This window comes from Myotis yumanensis, unplaced genomic scaffold (assembly GCF_028538775.1).
Source record: "Myotis yumanensis isolate MYYU_CA2020_CCGP unplaced genomic scaffold, mMyoYum1.0.hap1 SCAF_5, whole genome shotgun sequence".
Lineage (NCBI taxonomy): Eukaryota > Metazoa > Chordata > Mammalia > Chiroptera > Vespertilionidae > Myotis > Myotis yumanensis.
The window spans coordinates 16116213-16135471 of record NW_027223756.1 but is presented as its reverse complement, the minus strand read 5'-3'; the positions used below and the strand labels follow the sequence as shown (position 1 = coordinate 16135471).

Here is a 19259-nt window from a genome sequence, read left to right as displayed (position 1 = left end):
TCCATTCTTTCTAACCATTCCAGGGCAAAGAAGGAGCCTTCATGGTACGGGATTCCAGGACTCCAGGCACATACACCCTGTCTGTCTTCACCAAGGCCATCGTAAGGTATGGCGCCACCTCACTTGGCAGAGTGGGGAGAGGCTGTCCTGAAGGGGATGAGGAGGGCAGCCCACAGCAATGTCAGAGCAAGAGGTCAAAGGGTCGCTAGGAATGATGTGTGTTCCCTGTCCCCCCCCACCACCACCCCCCCACCCCCCGCCAAGATGTCCAAGGCCGGAGAGATTAGGGACATAACTGCAGTCACTTAGCAGGAACATGGCAGAGCTGGGGCTGGGTGCCAGGTTCCTTTCCCGGTGAGCATCCCTGAGTGCAGAGCTCCAGAGAAAGAAAATACCTGGCCCTGTATTTGATGAGTTTGTAATTAATTACACGGAATAATAAAATAGATACTTCAGGCTGGCAGCGAGAAGATAGGAATGCTAGTTCTGGCTCTGCTAATGAAGCTGCCTGCCATTTCCCGAGTCCTTACTATGTGCCAGAACATCGCAGACCATGTCCAATCCTAACGAGCCCTGAAGGCAGGTGTTACTATGCTTCCTTCACAAAGGAGAAACTGAGACTCGGGGAGCTGCCTGCACTTTCCTGAGGCAACGGAGTGCAAGTGGCCAAGCCCCGTCATGACTCTGCTGACTGCCTGCAAGACCCTCACTACTTACTTGTCTGCCCCTCTCCGGGCCTCAGTTTCCATCTCTGTAAAATGATGTCAAATTCTCCTCTAATCAGAAAATCAGGAGGAGTAAGCAGTTTGGCAATTACCAAAAATAAAGATGAGAAGAGGGAAAATGAATTATGAAGGAGTCCTCGTGGAATACTTGTTGGAGGACAGAGGATGTGAGCAAGACTCAGAGCAAGAGCAGGGTTTAGACAGGTGACAGAGAGGAAGGGCGCTGTCCAGGGGTGGGAAAGATGAGGTGCACATCACAGAGGGGCCCGCCTCTGCCCTGCCTGGGGGACAGTGGCGAGAGTGACATGGAACTGCGAAGATAGAATGGAGGAGAGCCAACCAAAGCGGCGTGGAGGTCTCCGAGACCACCCCCAGGTTCAGTGACTCACTAGGAAGACTCCCCGGGCTCAGCACGTAGTGGTACTCGAGGCTGAGACTTATCACAGCCAAAGGATGCAAAGCAAAATCAGCAAAAGGCACCTGGGGCCAAATCCAGAGAAAACCAAACACAAGCGACCAGAGTCCTCTCCCAGTGGAGTCACACAGGGCATGCGGAACTTCTCCAGGAACAAGTTGGGACAACAGGGTGAGGGGCAGGGGGCACGGTGGTGGAGGGGTGGGGGTGGGGAGTGGCATCTACGAGGGAAGCTCAGGAGAGACTCAGTGCCCATGGTTTTCACTGGGGGCTGGCCACGTAGGCAGCCTCTGCCTAGCACATAGCAACATTCCAGGCTCCCAGAAGAAAAGCAGGCCTTGGGCATCACCACATTGTTTATACAAACTATCTAGGCCCAGGGAGCCACCCCTATTAGTTAGAGAATGGTGAGAACCCTCCCGAAATCCAAGGTCTCAGATGCCAGCCCAGGGCCAACCTTGCAAGGGGGTCTTTCTAAGGACATGAGTCAGGGCTGCTAGGTTAACTCTGCTGCACACGTCAAACCGGTGCGAAGGGGCCGGGCATGCTTCCCTAGCATATGCTGATAACCAGGTAAACCCTTAGAGCCGGGAAGGCCAACACATGGCATATATGAGGCCACTCCCATTTTGTGGTTGTGGGAGAAACATCACGGCACTGACTCTAACCGGGTCCAGGTGCAGACTCCAGTCCTTCAAACAGCACCCAGGGCCAACCTGTCCAGACGGACACAGGTTGACATATACCTGTCGTCTTTGTGAGCGAGGAAAAAACACACAAAAGCTAGTAGGAACCTGATACCAGCTGGCATTTTTGTGTCAAAGCATTGCTTCTTAATTATTGCATTTCTGTTTCATTTAAGTGAGAGCAACCCCTGCATAAAGCACTATCACATCAAAGAAACAAATGACAACCCCAAGCGATACTATGTGGCTGAAAAGTATGTTTTCGATTCCATCCCTCTGCTCATCAACTATCACCAGCACAACGGAGGAGGTGAGTCCTGCAGGACAAGGGTGGTGTGTGGCGGGGGGGGGACGGGGACGGGGGAGGGGGATCCCACAGGCACTTGGAGAAAAGTGACGAACGACGAGCCTGGTTTCTTCATGTCAAACACACTGACCTTAAATGCTAAGTAAATAGACAAATAGAAAAGGGTGCCAAGTACTGGATTATATTACATATTTTCCATTAGTCAATTCTGCTGCTGGGATCCTGGGATTTCGCCACCTGCCCACCTGTGTTTCTGACTCTTCTCAGAGAGGGTGGAATGTCAATGACTGGGCTTTGGGATCTGTTTTCCAGAATAAAAGTAGCGCTTGCACTGCGTTATATTTCTTCCTGGTGATTTAACTGGGATGGTTGTTGGTACAGCAAAGCTCTAACCACAGCCTTTTGCTTTTTAATCAACCCAGGCCTGGTCACGCGCCTTCGCTATCCTGTTTGTTCCTGGAGGCAGAAAGCCCCCGTCACAGCTGGGCTGAGATACGGTGAGCAGTGCATTTAGAAATGTTATACTTTTGCCTAAAACTCATGTCCCTAAAGGTCTGGGGGCAAATCTGAATGGATGTTCCATGAACCTAAGTCTTCCCCAGACTTAGAATGGCCATTAGAACAGGTACATCTGGAGATGTGTGTACAAATAGAGCATGTATGTGTGTGAGTAAGAGAGTTTTATATATGAGACCATTTATCTTGGCCAAATCAATGTCCATTGGTTTTAGCTGAGCGTTCATCGATGAAGTGCTTATTGAACCCCTACTTTGTACAGAGCACTCTACTAAATGCTATTAGAAAGGTATTAGCAAACAATGCCTTAGTACTGCCGGCCAACCCTGGAAAACCCTCTCTGTCGCCTCCAGGGAAATGGGTGATCCATCCCTCGGAGCTCACTTTCGTGCAGGAGATCGGCAGCGGGCAGTTCGGACTGGTGCATCTTGGCTACTGGCTCAACAAGGACAAGGTGGCCATCAAAACCATTCAGGAAGGAGCTATGTCAGAAGAGGACTTCCTAGAGGAGGCTGAAGTCATGATGTGAGTGGTCCGAACCAGGGTAGACAGAGGTGCCGTGGGGAGGGTGTTCTCAGCTGTGTTCTTTAAATAGCACTCTGATGCCGTGTTGTGCCAGCTCCCTGCTCAAATCCAGCGATGGCTTTCTATGGCACGGAGAATAAAGTCACACTCTCACCCTGGTCCCCAGGCCTGGCAGGGTCTGGCCCTGCCAGCTGGTGAATCTCACCTCCTACCCATCTCTCCTCCGGTTCACAACCTGCCAGCCACACAGGCCTCCACTCATCCTCATACACAGTTGCCATCCTTCAGGTCTAGGCTCAAGTGACACGCTTTTGTGTTTTGGGGGTGGTCTTTTTCAGGAAACTAAATGTGGACCATCTCACCCCTTGCCTTTTTCCTCCAGGAAACTCTCTCACCCCAAACTGGTCCAGCTGTACGGGGTGTGCCTGGAGCAGGCCCCCATCTGCCTCGTGTTCGAGTTCATGGAGCATGGCTGCCTGTCGGATTACCTGCGCAGCCAGCGGGGGCTCTTGGCTGCAGAGACCCTGCTGGGCATGTGCCTGGACGTGTGTGAGGGCATGGCCTACCTGGAAGAGGCGTGTGTCATCCACAGAGACCTGGTAAGACAGTGCAGGGCATCCGCCTTCAGGCCCAGGAGGAAGGGCCCCTGAAATGCAGAGCTACCAAGACCGGGATGCATTAATTAATCAATATCAAGTCACACACCCCCTCCCCTCCCATCTCCTCCCCTCCCAACCTTACTTCCTCTACCCACTTGGGGATGTCCCAGTGGCAAAGTGTTTCATGAGGACTTCCAGTGGGGCCCTAATCGCAGCCCCACCTCTAACTTTAACCCTCTGAGATTCAGTTTACATTCTTCCAAAATGCAACCAACAGACTCTTTTTCTTCACCTCTCTGTGTCCTCCTGGTAAAACAAGCGAAGTGGACAAGTCGTTTTTCTCAAAGTGTTATCCCAGAATCTATGAGAATCCCACCTAGAACTGTCCTCAGAACCTCTGGGGGTTGGGGCTCTGGAATCCTTATTTTAACACGCTCCGCCATGGGATTGTAGGCACATTAACATTTGAGGATCCCTGGAGTCTTTTATCGCTAAGGGCTCTTCCGATGCCACATTCTGGGATACTGATTGGGGAATAGGTACTCTTCCTACTGAGAAATAGTTTCAAGGGGATTAGCAACTTGAAAACATTCTCATTTTAGTCAAATGGGCGACAGACTCTTCCCAGCAGCCCTAATGTTAACATTTTTATCACATACGGTTGCATTAGAGCATATCATTGGTTAGACCACACATGGATTTCTCTTCTAATTAGGATCCCAAGATAAAAGGCCCAACTTCCTCATCCTGATAAAGGACCTCACACATTCCTCTTTCTAGCTACCTTTCATCAGGCGTTTGTGAAGCTCAATTAACGTTTGTTGAGCTCCTCAAGGCCTCGTACAGCAGCACCTAGAAAAGCAAAGGACCTGATTATAGGAGACGCCTTCATTATTGATTATCCACTAACAGTTTCTCTTCCCCTTCTATTGGCCTGCCCCCTGTCCAGGCTGCCAGGAATTGCCTAGTGGGAGAAAACCAAGTCATCAAGGTGTCGGACTTTGGGATGACAAGGTAACTCGGGGACATGGTGCCGGCACAGCCTCAGGAGGGGGACTCAGGCCCCCAGAACATGCCGACATGCTCTCTCTGCTCTCTTCCCAGGTTTGTCCTTGACGATCAGTACACCAGCTCCACGGGCACCAAGTTCCCGGTGAAGTGGGCGTCCCCGGAAGTCTTCTCCTTCAGCCGCTACAGCAGCAAGTCGGATGTGTGGTCATTTGGTGGGTGTCGCCTGGCCCAGAGCCACGTGATCTGAGTCTGCTTGCCCTTGTCCCACTGGTAGTCTGTGTGTAATAATGGCTCTAAAAAGCATGAATTGTATTTATTCTAAAGATCTTTGAAACTAGGGTAAAAATGAGAGTGGGAACAGGATTCTGGTGACAGCTGCTGTGAGATCCAAAGCTGGAGGAGTCAGGAGACTAAAATATGAGTTCCTTGAGGATCAGAACCAGATTTTGTCCAATATTATATTCCCTCATTTAATCCTCAATAACTACTTATTTATTCAGCAACAATTTATAGAGCATCTACTGTATGCCTGGGCCTAATGTAGGAGGTCACAGTACAGTAATGGATAGTACAGCTCACAGTACAGGGAAGACTGCTCTTGAAGCTGAAGTTGAGGAGGAGACAGATAACAATTATGTAAACAAGCTAATCCACAAAGTCAGGTAGTGATAAGTAAGTGCTATGAATAAGACAAAGTAAAGGGGTGGAGAGTGACTGGGATGGAGAGAGGGTCTGTTTTAAGTACATGATCTGGGAAGGCCTCTCTGAGGAGGTGGCTCTTGGGCACCTGAATGCTGAGAGGGAGCTGTCCCCACCCGCGGGGTTTTGTCCTAATTAGCTGTAGTGTTTTAAGCAATCCGGTGTGGGCCTTCCTGAAGTTTCTCATCAATGCCTTACAAGGTTTGCATGGAAGCAATTGTTTTCAAACCAGCATTGAGTCTCAGACCCCAATTTTCCAAAAAAATCTCACTAGAAATCCTGGCATCTTGGGATCCTGAGCAGTCTTATTTACAGATAGATTCTGAATTTCCAAAATGCCTGAGGCACTCCTGAGGATCCCTTAGAAATCCTGATCCAGAGGCCTGGGCGGGGGCCCAGGATCTAGCATTTGAGCAAACTTCTGGGGTGATATTTATTCAGATGTTTTGGAGATGATGCTTTGAAAAATTCTGCCCTAAGGTTCTCTCGAATATGCTCTGAAAACACCTGGGCCGCCAGCTGTCTTCCCACTCTGTCCTCGAGGAATGTATTAGCACATGATAAAGCTGGGTGTGACATTTATACTTTGGGCAGAAGAGGAAAAGGGATTAAATCAGGTGGTCGAAATGGACAACCTGAAGATATGTTTGGCTTGGTCTACACCAGTGGTTCTCAACCTTCTGGCCCTTTAAATACAGTTCCTCATGTTGTGACCCAACCATAAAATTATTTTCATTGCTACTTCATAACTGTAATGTTGCTACGGTTATGAATCATAATGTAAATATCTGATATGCAGGATGGTCTTAGGCAACCCCTGTGAAAGGGTTGTTCGACCGCCAAAGGGGTCGAGACCCACAGGTTGAGAATCGCTGGTCTACACAGTGTTCTTAAAAATTAAATGGAGTTTATATTTTAAAACTCTCAAAATATGACTTCTTTTGAAAAATCAGGAAATGTGATAATCCTGAGCCCTCATGTGCTCTGTCTTGCTGGAGCTAAATCACAGCTGTCTCGATAAGACAGAACTTTTGCTCCCCAGTTTTCCACAGTCCTCACTAGTCCCTATTACACACCTCACCCGCTTCACTCATTTATATCATGTGTAGACATTTGAGTGTATGTCCCCTGCAAGTCTTAGTAGTAGCATTTGAGTTAGATGTAACAGGGGACTGAGCCTGACAATTCTTCACCACTAAGAAGGTTGGGAAATCTCTGTTCTTTAGAAATAGTACAGGCCTAATAAGCCTCAGGTGGCTTGATATTTTACTTCTTGGAGGTAGGGACTTGAATCTTAATGTCAAGGAGTCTGTGATTTCTAGATATATGTTTGTTTGTTTGCTATTTGTGAGCTTTCTCATTAGTTGTGCTGCACTCGCCATTTCTTATAGGGGTGCTAATGTGGGAAGTCTTCAGCGAAGGCAAAATCCCATATGAAAACCGAAGCAACTCAGAAGTGGTGGAAGACATCAGTACCGGATTTCGGTTGTACAAGCCCCGGCTGGCCTCCTCTCATATCTACCAGATCATGAATCATTGCTGGAAAGAGGTCAGTAAAGGAAGTGGGTTCCGCTGCATTACAACCTACAGCTTCAGTGTCTGTCCCCTTCCCCAGAGAAAGGGACCCTTTTAGAGGATGAGTCAGCAGGGATGAATGAAATAGATGAGCAGGAAAGTGACTTTGGGTGTCTATTAACTAGAGAGATCTGGAAGTGACCTGAAATATCATTTGATTTGCTACATAATGTCACAAGCCATCAACACATTGTCAGAGAGAACAGGGAGTGAAGCGTATGTTGGTATTTCAGTTTCCTGAGGGGGGAAAATGCATTTGTGTAACATTGTAAAACCGTTGCATGTCCATAAAGTTAGTTCTATAAATTGGGGATCAGAAGTTCACGTTTGCTGTGAAAATATTAAGATGACTTAGAGTTCATTTTACTCATGCAACAATTCAGAAAGGTAATCCAATTACTCTGCACCCTCCCAGATATCTCAGTGATCCACGTTTGGGTTACAGGATGTGCCTTGAACCACCTCAGCATGAGTCTTAGATGGCTTTTGGTGAGCTAGGAAATTGTAAATTTCAACCAAAGTTGAAAGTTGCTGAAACAGGGAGTTAATACAAATTCAGATCATTGAAGGGGAACAAGGTAGAATTGAAAAACTATAGAATACTTGCGTTTTGTCTCAGCATTGCCCTGTCTTAGTCATTCATCTTAGACAATTCTCTAAACCTGTTCTTTCTTGCTGGTAGAGAATTACATAATGCTTGATTTGTAAATTCATAGAGCTAAGTTCATAGATCTTTTATAATCAGAAACAAAGAAACAAACAAGGGCACAAAACAAATCAAGTCCATTTCACAAAGGCTAAATGCTATAATAGTTATGATAGATGACATTTATTTAGCACTTTTTTCTCTTCTTTAACCTGATAAACATTATTGTTTAGAAGTTTTAGATTTACAGAAAAATTGAGCAAATAACAGAGTTCCCACATACCTTTTCCCCTGTGAATAACATTTTGCATTAGTGTAGTATATTTATTATAATTGATCAACCACTATTGGTACATTATTAACTGACATCCATCATTTACATTAAGGTTCACTCTGTGTGTTGTGCAGCCCTATAGGTTTTGAAAAATGTATAATATGTTTCTACCATTATAGTATCATACAGAATAGTTTCACTGCCCTGAAATCCACCATGCTTCACCTTTAGTTATTTATCTTTTCTCCCCTTCTCCCCAAATCCCTATCATCTATTGATCTTTTTATTATCCAAGTTTTGCCTTTTTTAGAAGGTCATCTAGTTGGAATCGTACAGTGGGTAGCCTTTCCATATTGAATTCTTTTACTTAACAATATGCATTTAAGGTTCTTCCATGTCTTTTTGTGGCTTGTTCACTCATTTATTTTCATCACTGAATACTATTCCATTGTATGGATATTCCACAGTTTGTTTACCCATTCACCTACTGAAGGACAACTCGATTGCTTCCCGTTTTTGGTAACCATGAATAAAGCTGTTATAAACATTTGTGGGTAGGTTTATGTATGGACATAAGTGTCAGCTCAATTGGGTAAATATCTAGAAGTGTGATTGCTGGATCTTTACGATAACAACGCCATGTGTAGCTTTGTGAGAAACTGCCAGACTGTCTTCCAACGTGGCTGTACCATTCTGCATTCTCACCAGCAGTGAGCACTCCTGTTGCTCCACATCCTCACCAGCATTTGTGATTGTCAGTGTTCATGTTGTGGATTTTAGCCATTCTAATAGGTGTACAGTGGTATCTCTAAAACAAGTGGTATCTTGTTTTAATTTGCAATTTCCTAATGACATATGATGTTGAGCATCTTTTCATACTCATTTGCTATTTGTATATCTTCTTCAACGAGGTGTCTGTTTAGATCTTTTGCCCATTTTAAAATCAGGTAATTTGCTTCTTGCGTTTAAGTTTTTGGTTTTTTTGAAGTTATTACTTTGTTATTTTTTTAATTCTTTATTGTTGAAAGAATTACATATGTCTCCTTTTCCCCCCATTGACTTCTCCCAGCCCACCTCCCAGCACAGGCCCTCACCCCGCTATTGTCTGTGTCCATTGGTTATGCTTATATGCACGCATACAAGGCTTTTAACTTTCAAGAGGTCTTTGTATATTTCGGATATAAGTCCTTTATCAGATGTGTGTTTTGAAAATATTGTCTCTCAGCCTATGGCTTGTCTTCTCATTCTCCTAACAGTGTCTTTTACAGAGTGGAAGTTTTTAAATTATAACAAAGTTCAACATCAATTTTTCCCCTTTATGAATCGCTTTTGGTGTTGTAGCTAAAAAGTCATTGCCAAACCCATGGTCACCCTATGTTATCTTCTAGAATTTTTATAAATTTTACATTTAGGTTTATGATCCTTTTGAGTTAATTTATTTTTTTAATATATTTTTATTGATTTCAGAGAGGAAGGGAGAGGGAGAGAAAGATAGAAACATCAATGATGAGAGAGAGTCATTGCTCAGCTGCCTCCTGCACAGCCCACACTGGGGATTAAGCCCACAACCCAGGCATGTGCCCTGACTAGGAATCGAACCTCGACCTCCTGATTCACAGGTTGATGCTCAACCACAGAGACACACCAGCTGAGCTTGAGTTAATTTTTGTTAAGGATATATGTATGTGTCTAAAATCATTGTATCGAATATGGATGTCTAATTGGTCCGGCACCATTTTAAAAGCATATTTTAAAATCAGCAGAGGGTATTGCTGGTGAAGTCTAGTTTGCTTTTGGAATTAGCTATGGCACACAAGTACAAGGAACTCACAGAGTTCTTTTCTTCCTTCTCTAGAAACCTGAAGACCGGCCACCTTTCTCCAGACTTTTCAGTCAACTGGGTGAAATTGCAGAATTGGGACTTTAGCAGAGACTCAGCTGCAGATCCTGAGCCAGAAGAAGTCCTCCCTCCACAGAGCATTAAACGCTGCCACCAGCCCAGGACTCCCCAGGGGCAGCTGGCCTCTGGTGCCAGTCCCTGAGCTGCCAGGGAGGCAGCACCTTGACAGAGGCTGGCACTCCGCCACCGGCAGGAGGCTCAGCCAATGAACTGGGAGCCAGGCCAGGCAGCGGCCATGTCTCCACCCTCCCTCCAGCCTCTTATCTCGGGTGGTGCACAAACCTCAATCTGACAGCTTTCAGGCAACCTTTCTTGCACTTTTTCTTAGAGAAAGAGAGTGGGTAGGACCCTGGATTGTTGTTTTATTATTATTATTATTTTAACCATGGATCTAAGGTTAGTGGTCAGGGACTTTTTATTTGACTTGACAACACAAAATCCCAGGGATGGGGCAAGAAGAAGAGCAGCCTGACTCCTGATCAAGGAGAACTGTGAGTTAATTCAGGTCAGAAAGAGTGAGCTCCTGGCACGATGCTGTCAGCCACAGCTTCCTGCCCACGTGGAGGGAGGAGCAGCTGCTCACATCAGAGGCCGGATATTCTGAGAAGCAGCTTTATGAGGTTTTACTCGGAGTACACCGCCACCTTTCTCCTTGAAGGCAGCCTTATGGATTTGGGTGGACAATTCTGACCCCACGGTTGGAGCGTTGGGTATCTGGTGTCTGCGCAGAAAGAGGGCATCTGATGGTAGGGAACCTGCTGAGAAAGACCTTAGATTGTTACCACACCAAATGTTCACCTTTAGTACCGAGCCAGGCAGGTGACTGTGCCTCCCTCCCCTCTGCACAGAACGCCCGCAGGCATCCTAGGAGGAAATGGCTGCTTCTGAACACAGACTCTGACTGAGGACTCTGTCACCTGCCACCCCCCCTCCAGGAGTCAGGCCCCTGTCTGCACTCTTCCATCAACAACAGAGGGCAGCCTTGTGTTGTGCAGCACGGCCTTGCAGAGAAATAGAAGCCTGTTTAAGCCCTAGAAATTCACAGCTTTACAGTTGAGACTTGAAGTATCCCAAAGTTCTGGGAGAGGAACAAGGGGTCTGTTCTTTCCCAAACCATATGGATGTAAACTGAGTCAGGCACTAAGTGGGGTGCTCCTGTAGCAGTGGCCACCGTGGACTGAGCACCTAAATATGCAAAGCGAAAATGTACTGAGCTATAAGCCTTCTCTGCAATTCACCCTGAGTTCACCCCAATCTCGTGCGATAGTATTATTATTCCCATTCTACAGACAGTAAAACTGAGGCTTTAAAAAGCCAGGACACCTGCCAGAAGCAACAGAGCTAGGAAATATAAAGGCCAGGATTCTAGCACACATCTGTCTGACTCCAGGGCACAGTTTCTTTCTTCCTGTTCAGCACTGTCTTTTACAGAGGATGAAAGGGATTGCAGAGGAGACAAATACAGCAGAGGGGAAAGGCAGAGAAAGCCAATGAAGACATAAACAAAGCACCACCAGAAAAAAAAGGTTGCTCCTGTGGTTGGCACTGTAGCCCTCCCACTTGGAATAGGATCTTCTCTTTCCTCATCTGTAGCCTCCCTTTCGTCAAAGTTAATGAGTTTGGACTTACTCAATTAACCCTTTGATTCACGCAACCCACCAGAGCCATGTTGCACACAGCCATTTATAGGTGAGCTTCAAAGCAGCTTGGAAAGACTCTCCTGCAGAAGTGTAGAGGCTCTTTAATTATTCCAGTGTTGAGCTGGCTGCGGTCTTCTGGGACACTTTGTGGGGAAAGGTACTCCCTGATGTAAGAGAGTGCAATTTTCCTACAGTGTTCAAAACTCTTGGCGTGATTGTTGGATGGTGTTGCAATCAGCTCTTTCTAACCCAGGTGACATTTTGACTGGCTCGAGATTCAGATGTTAACTATCATGATTGTGAAACTGGGAGCCCCAAGATAAACGCTGTCATTCAGAAGATGATCTTACTCAAGTCATCCAGAATCACCCCTGTGTACTTGTTTGTACGTTTTCTTTGGAAAACCTTCATTAGAGAGGATTTCTCATCCAGCCTAGAAGGAAAACGTCAGAGGTGACAGATTTCTGTGGTCTGGTTTAGAAAACTCCCCTTTGCATGGTATTATCTTGTCCAGGCTCAGAGTCATTGGGGCCTTAACCAAAGGTGTGCAGAGAGTTCACCTCCCACTGCTCTATCCTGCAAAATGGGCTTCCGGCCTGCTTTTATTTTTAGTTTTCTAACATTTTGAAAATGGTGCCATGTGTTCCCTGGAACGCCCTCATACAAGGTTTGGGTTCTGGGTGCATTTTACCGTTTTTGCCTTTTGTATCTTTGGAGACTATGTATTTATATATGCATAGGTTGGATATTTATTAGTGTACAGTCATTGCTAGTGTTCACAGTAAAAATATTACCAATATCTCTTACCCGTCATAAAGCACACAGAGTTAAAGGTGGAGTCCAGCAAATAAAGCTGTTGTTTTAATAACTAGAGTGTGTATGGCCTAGGTTTCATATTTGTCCAAATGTCAAACAGTCACAGATTCTCCTTAAATAAACATAGTTAAATGATTTCATGTTCCACAGACAAGTAAAAACTATATGTCAGTCAACATTTGTTCAACAGGTAAATATCAAATGCTTCCTATGTTCCTATGACATGCAGAAAAAGGCACAGTCTTTACCTTTAAGAAATGGTAGGTGGGTGGCGGGGGTAGGGGGTCCTAATATATGGTGACAGGAGAAGATTTGACTTTGAGTGGTGGTCACATCGTGCAATATACAGAGTTTGTAACATAGAAACCCACACCTGAAACCTATATGTTCATGTTGATCAATGTCACCCCAATAAATTTAATTTAAAAAAAGAAATGGCATGTATGTTTGGGGAGGCAGACATATAAACAAATAAGATTATGTATAATACTAGAGGCCCAGTGCACGAATTCGTGCATGGGTGGGGTCCTGCCAGCCAGGCCCCAATTGGGGAGGATCGGGGCCAGGCCTGTTGGGAGGAGGAGATGGCGAGAGGTCGGCCCACCCCATCAGGATGAAAAGGGGGAGGGGCCTCGAGTGATTGGCTGGCAGGCCCTGCCCCCAATTGGGGTGGGAGGGGCCGATCGGGTCAGTGGCCAGGGGAGGGGTCGTGGGAGGTTGGCCTGCCAGCCCCACCCTCAATTGGTGTCTGTGGAGGTGATGGGGGCAGAGCTGGTTGGGGGAGGGGCCATGGGCCAACCGAGGGTGGGGCTGGTCAGGGGGAGGGGCTGCAGGAGGTTGGCTGGCCAGCCTCGCCCCCAGATCGGGCCCATTCGCTGGCTGCAGTGGGCGTCATAGCAACCGGTCATTCTGGTCGTTACAGCGTTCTGGTGCCCGGTTTTTTTATATATATAGATAGCATTAGAGCAACAGCAAAAATATGGTCAAAGAAGAGAAAAGTTCAGAAAACTGGTGGAATCTAACACTTTTAATAGAGGAAGGTGATGTCACCTGCTGCTTTAAGTGTGGTCCCTGGACCAGAAAGAGCAGCATGACCAGCTTGTGAGAAATGCATATTCTCCGGCTTCACCCAGAGACCTGCTGAATGAGAATCATCATTTTAACAAGATCCACAGGAGATTCTATGCACATGAGTTTGGGAAGCACTGCCATAGGAGATATAATGTCTGACTCAGTTTTGAAGATGAATTATGTTTTTTTTTAAGACAAGCAACTGGGAAAAAAATAAATAAATAAAAACAAAAAAAAAGTTAAAAAAAAAAAAAAGAAGACAAGCAATTGGGCAGAAATAAGAGAAATACTTTCCAGAGAGAGGGGTAGAGAAAACAGAATGTATTGGGAAGCTATTATCAATTCACCATTGGTGTGTATGCGTGTGTGTGTGTGTGTGTGGTCTGGGCAAGGGTGAGGATGATAGAAAGGGTAGGCAAATTGAAACCGAGGCTATAAATCTAGGCAAGGACCATGTTACAAAAGACAAAAAAAAAAAAAAAAAAAATGGAACTCTACCTATTGATACAAAAGATATCACTGAGCAAGGAGAGAAAGCCAAAAAAATTTAAATGTGTTTTTATTGATTTTTTTAGAGATCAAGGAAGGGAGAGAGAGAGAAACATCAATTGGCTGCCTCCTGCATGCACACACCCTGTCAGGGGACTGAACCCACAACCTGGGCATGCGCCGTGACCTGGAAATGAACCGTCAACCTTTTGGTGCATGGGACAATATTCAGCCAACTAAGCCACATTCACCAGGACAAGAAGGCCAAATTTGTGTTTAAAAATGTATTCTGGAAGCAGCATATCAAGGGGATTTGAGAGAGGCAACCTGGTGGAAGAGAAACCAATTTGGAGATGATTTCTGTCTTGCTCCCAGTATCAGATTATTGTTCAGACTCATTCACTGTCGTCTGCTCTGTGGGCGACATGTGGAAATTATAATTCAGTCTGCAATCACAGTTGGACAGAAATAGATGATCTTCCCCTCCCTCTTAAAATCTCAGGGACATGAAAGCCAGGTTATTATATTTTGGGATATGAAAGCCAGGTTAATATATTTTGGGGTATGAAAGCCAAGTTATTATATTTTGGGTGAGTTGAGCTCTCCCTGTACCTTTCAGTTCACCAAATGCCCATGTCCATTTCCCTGCAGGAACCAGTGCAGGCTCCAGAGAACCTCTAGGCACAGAAGAGAAAGCCTGTGGCTTCACACCATCCTTCACGGGACTCCCCTCTGGTCTGGCTCCCGCTGGCAAGTGATCCAGACAGGAAACTTCTAAAGGGGGTAGGTGAACAGACTGCTTCTCAGAGCACTTATCCTGAAGACCCTGCTCTCTCTGGGATCTTCCAAAGCTCTGAGGTCCACAACTCTGAAGAGGCAGAATGCACTCCACCCAGCAAGATGGGCAGTGCACACTCACTGTGAGAGGGTATGCATGGGCAGAGGGAGCTGTGGATTCCCTTGTCAGGGGCTCAAGAAGGCGGTCTGATGATCAGGAAGACAGGGTTGTAGTTGAAGCTGCATTTGCACAGAAAGCACATATTTTCAATTAGAGTCTATGTTTATTTGCAGGGACTTTGAGGGAAGTGCACTGTAGCCTGCTCCCCAGAGCCACCCCTTGGTGGCAGCACTGTGTGTGTGCATGTGTGTGCGTGTGCATGTATGTGCGTGTGCGTGTGCGTGTGTGTGTCTTCAATGACTTTGAGGTTCTCTCCAAGTCGTGGTATGTAGTTGGCTTGGGAAATAACAGAAGCATACGCATACTGCTAGAAGAAGTTATAGAGATCCTTCATTTATTTCATAAGTAGTTACCACTCACTTGCTATTGCCTAGCACTGTGGTAGGTGCCTAAGATGAATAAGATGTCAGTTAGCGATCAAACACATCACACTCACATTAAGCTCATCCAAGCAGGGCTGATTTACAAAAGGACAATTTAAAGATAGTGTGGGTCAGGTTTGGGAGAACCACAGGAAGTGGTACAGAGGAAAATAACAGCCACGGAGCAGTTACCACACCGAGGCCTGAAGAGCAGGAGGGGAGTGGTCATGTGAATGTGGAAGCAGAGGGCCAGTGGGAGAAGGCTGCCTCCAGAGAAGAGGATTTTTAGTAGGGACAGAGGAAGCCCCAAGCAGCATCCCAAGGAGGAAGCCAGAAGAACAAATATGCTGACCCCGCTCCCCTCCCTTCACCCCATCAACTGCTGAGGCTTCTTGTTAACCAAACCAATGGAGGCCAGAGGGCAAGGAAACCCGAGTAGGGCAGTCCACAGAGGTCAGTCTCCAGGGTAGACAGCAGGTGAGGAGAGTGGAGTGGTCTGGAGGAGTGAGAGACACCAACCTGTATGCTCCCAACCATTCTGTGGGGTTGACTGTAGGGCCACCTATGCTGCCTGAGCACACAGCAGCACCGACCCCATTTTACCTCAGCTAGGTTTTTACATTCCAAACCCACTTGGAATATGCTCAGATCCTCCTTATCAGTTCTTATCCAAAATTGCTATAAACAGCATGTGTTTAAATAAAGATGAAATGGGGGGTGGGGGGGAAGATCAAATGTTCTTTGCTATAAGTTATGTGTAAAAGAGCTGACCTTCCAGGGAGGCCAATTCTCTGGAAATTGTGGGAAATGAACAAAGTGAAGGAAGACAGCAGAGAAGGAAGGGAATGCATTTCCAAATGGCCCAGGATAGAGCTGCAATGTCTCGACAGCTAAACATCCTCAATATCCTACATAATAAAGCCCTAATATGCAAATCAACGGAACAGCAGAACGACCACGGAACAACTATGACACACACTGACCACCAGGGGACAGGCACTCAGTGCAAAAGCTGCCCCCTGATGGTCAGTGCACAGGGGGAGTGCCGCTCAGCCAAAAGACGGGCTCACGGCTGGTGAGTGCAGAGGTGGTGGCAGGAGCCTCTCCCGCCTCCACTGTAGTCGGGTGGTAAGGAGCAAGGGGAGCCCCAGACTGCAAGAGGGATGTCTGACTGCCAGCTTAGGCCCGATTCCAACCCCCCTGCCCCCATCAGGTATATCCCCCTGGCCTGATCCCCCAGGCAGGCAGACATCCCCCAAGGGGTCCTGGACTGCGAGAGGGCACAGGCTGGGCTGAGAGACCTCTCCCCTCTCCCCCCCCCCCAGTGCATAAATTTTGTGCACCGGGCCTCTAGTCTCAGCTATAAAGAAACAGACTCACAGATGCAGAGAACAGACTGAGGTTGCCAGAGGGGAGGGAAGTTGGGGGCTGGGCAAAAAAGGTGAAGGGATTAAGAAGTACAAGTTGGTAGTTACAAAACAGTCATGGAGATGTAAAAGTACAGTATAGGGCAGTGATGGCGAATCTATGACACAAGTGCCAGAGGTGACACGCGAACTCATTTTTTTTTTGGTTGATTTTTCTTTGTTAAATGGCATTTAAATATATAAAATAAATATCAAAAATATAAGTCTTTGTTTTACTATGGTTGCAAATATCAAAAAATTTCTATATGTGACACGGCACCAGAGTTAAGTTAGGGTTTTTCAAAATGCTGACACGCCAAGCTCAAAAGGTTCACCATCACTGGTCTAGGGAATATAGTCAATAACTTGTATGGTGCCAGGGGGATCACTTTGCAAAGTACCTGATTGTCCAACCATGATGTCATATACCTGAAATTAAGACAAAATAATATTGAATATCAACTGTAATTAAAAAATAAAATTTTAAGAGTCAACTTAATGTGTAAAAACAATACCTTAAAATATTTCATCTATAAAATAATAGGGTGACTTTTAAAGATTTTTTGAGGATGAAATGAGCCCACCTATGTGCAATACTTATCAGAGAGGCTGGCCCCAAGTGAACATCCAATAAATTTTAGTTTTAAATATATTCTTTAACAACTTTTTTCAGATTCAATGAAGAAAATGGGCAATCCAGTTTCCTATGGAAAGACCAGGGTCTGGGTCCAGCTGGCCTTGAGCAACCCTGCCCCTCTTCGGGCCCAGTTCATTCATTTGTAAAATGAGGCAATTTTGAGCAAGTGGTCAGGTTTGATCTAATGGACGATGTAAATTGTGTAACTGACCATTAACTTTGTCTTTTCCTGATAATTACACGAATGTTAACTACATGTGAGCCAGTGGTGCAATATAGATATTTTTTTGGTATTATTTTCTCTCCATTGCAAACCTTTTTCTGTCTTCCTTTTAAAATGCATTACTCATTTAAAACACTTAAAGATAATGCATCTCTCTAATTTGAATTAAATATGGTTTTGGAATAAAGTGGCATATCAATAAATATATGGATTCCGTTGGGGAGGAACAATGAGGCTGTAGGTAATCTTGGTTAAAAGCAAGAATTTTGGTTTCACAACCTGGGGAAGTTATTTAATCTGCCTTAGTTTGTTCTACTATAAACTGGGGCTAATAATTCATAGGATAACTGTAAATATCAAATGAAGTCATGCACTTGGTAAATGTTAGCCACTACTATTAATATCAGTATTTTTTTTTTATTTCTCCTTCCAGAACCAACTCACATGCCCATTACATATACACCACTATTGGTTTCTATGAAGCAGAGTCCGCCAAAGGATTTTATTTATTTATTTTTAATATGTTTTTATTGACTTAAGAGAGAGGAAGTGAGAGGGAGAGAGAGAAACATCAATGATGAGAGAGAATCATTGATCAGCTGCCTCTGCACTTCCCCTACTAGAGACATGCGCTCTGACCGGCAATCGAATCGTGACCTCTTGGTTCATGGGTCAATGCTCAACCACTGAGCCACACCAGCCAGGCCGGCCAAAGGATTTTGAATGGAGACCTAGATGTCCTAAGTAATGAGGCTTTTCTAAAAACAAGGCAATATTGCCACACACAGAGACACAATGCGTGGGACATAGTTTTGCCAGCGGCGCAGCAATTCTCGCCTGATAGCCACGGTCCTCTCATTGCTGATGTTGCTGACCGGTTGGACATGGAGGAAATCTGATGGCAGTAGATAGACGGCTACACATTTCACTGGCGACACATAAACTAAGATTTCATTTTTGAGTATTCATTCAACCCACTTTTACTGACCTCCTATGAGTACTAGTCTCTGAGGATGCAGTGGGGAGCAAGATGGACACATCCCTTCTCTTAGGTTTTATGTTCTACTGGTGGGAGGCAGGCAGGTATGTCAATATTTACAATGCAGCATAACAAGGGGTATGATAGAGGAAGCCCAGGGAGCTATAGACAGCTGACCTTAGCCTACCCCAGACACGGAGGGAAACTGGAGGAAGTGACATCTAAGTGGATACCAGAAGGATGAGTAGAAGCTGGACAGCAAAGAGGGGTAAAGTGTAGAAAGGGGAGGGAAAGGAGGAGATTGTTCTCAGCAAAAAAAAAAAAAAAAAAAAAAAGCGCAGCTTGTACAAAGGCCATGAGAGAGCACAGCAAGTTTGGGGAACTAAGAGATTCCTTTCAGCTGAAGCAGAGCAAGCTTGTCCACAGGAGAGGTACATGCCAGGTCATGAAGACACCATAGGCCACAGTAAGGAGTGTGGGCCCCATCCTGAGAGTGTGGGGAGCTAGTGAAATGCTTTCAGCATGGCCAAGGCGTGTCCTTTGTTTTAACTCAAAAGACTTTCCACATTCAGAGGGACTTTGGAGTGTATCCAACCTACTTCACTCTATAGAAGGAGGCACAGGGAGGTGGAGTGAGTTGCCTAAGAACGCTCAATTGCAAAACTAGGACCAAAAGGCAAGGCTCTGAACTGCCTGCACAGTGGTGACAAGAAGACCATACTGCTTCCCTTCTAAGCGAATAGCATTCGGGAGTCAGAAAATTATTTTTGCGTCAGATCTCACCAAACATACATATAATA

The 19259-nt window shown here is 45.6% G+C and overlaps 1 protein-coding gene across 2 annotated transcripts in view; it reads left to right on the top strand.

The window, feature by feature from the left end:
• Positions 1-18015, top strand: part of ITK (IL2 inducible T cell kinase) — a 55636-nt gene extending 37621 nt beyond the window's left edge. Inside the window, exons 9-19 of one of the 2 annotated variants that reach the window (XR_011471496.1) lie at positions 24-106; positions 2003-2136; positions 2556-2630; positions 3003-3174; positions 3557-3773; positions 4723-4787; positions 4878-4996; positions 6875-7032; positions 9834-11971; positions 14546-14677; positions 17914-18015. Coding sequence is in view for 1 of the 2 variants with exons in the window: in XM_070414520.1 (XP_070270621.1) it covers positions 24-106; positions 2003-2136; positions 2556-2630; positions 3003-3174; positions 3557-3773; positions 4723-4787; positions 4878-4996; positions 6875-7032; positions 9834-9905 (1095 nt within the window). In the remaining variant the exon portion in view is untranslated. Of the gene's footprint in view, positions 1-23; positions 107-2002; positions 2137-2555; positions 2631-3002; positions 3175-3556; positions 3774-4722; positions 4788-4877; positions 4997-6874; positions 7033-9833; positions 12811-14545; positions 14678-17913 lie in introns of those variants that run through there. The other variant, XM_070414520.1, reaches the window with a different exon arrangement.
• Positions 18016-19259: the final 1244 nt, after the last annotated feature.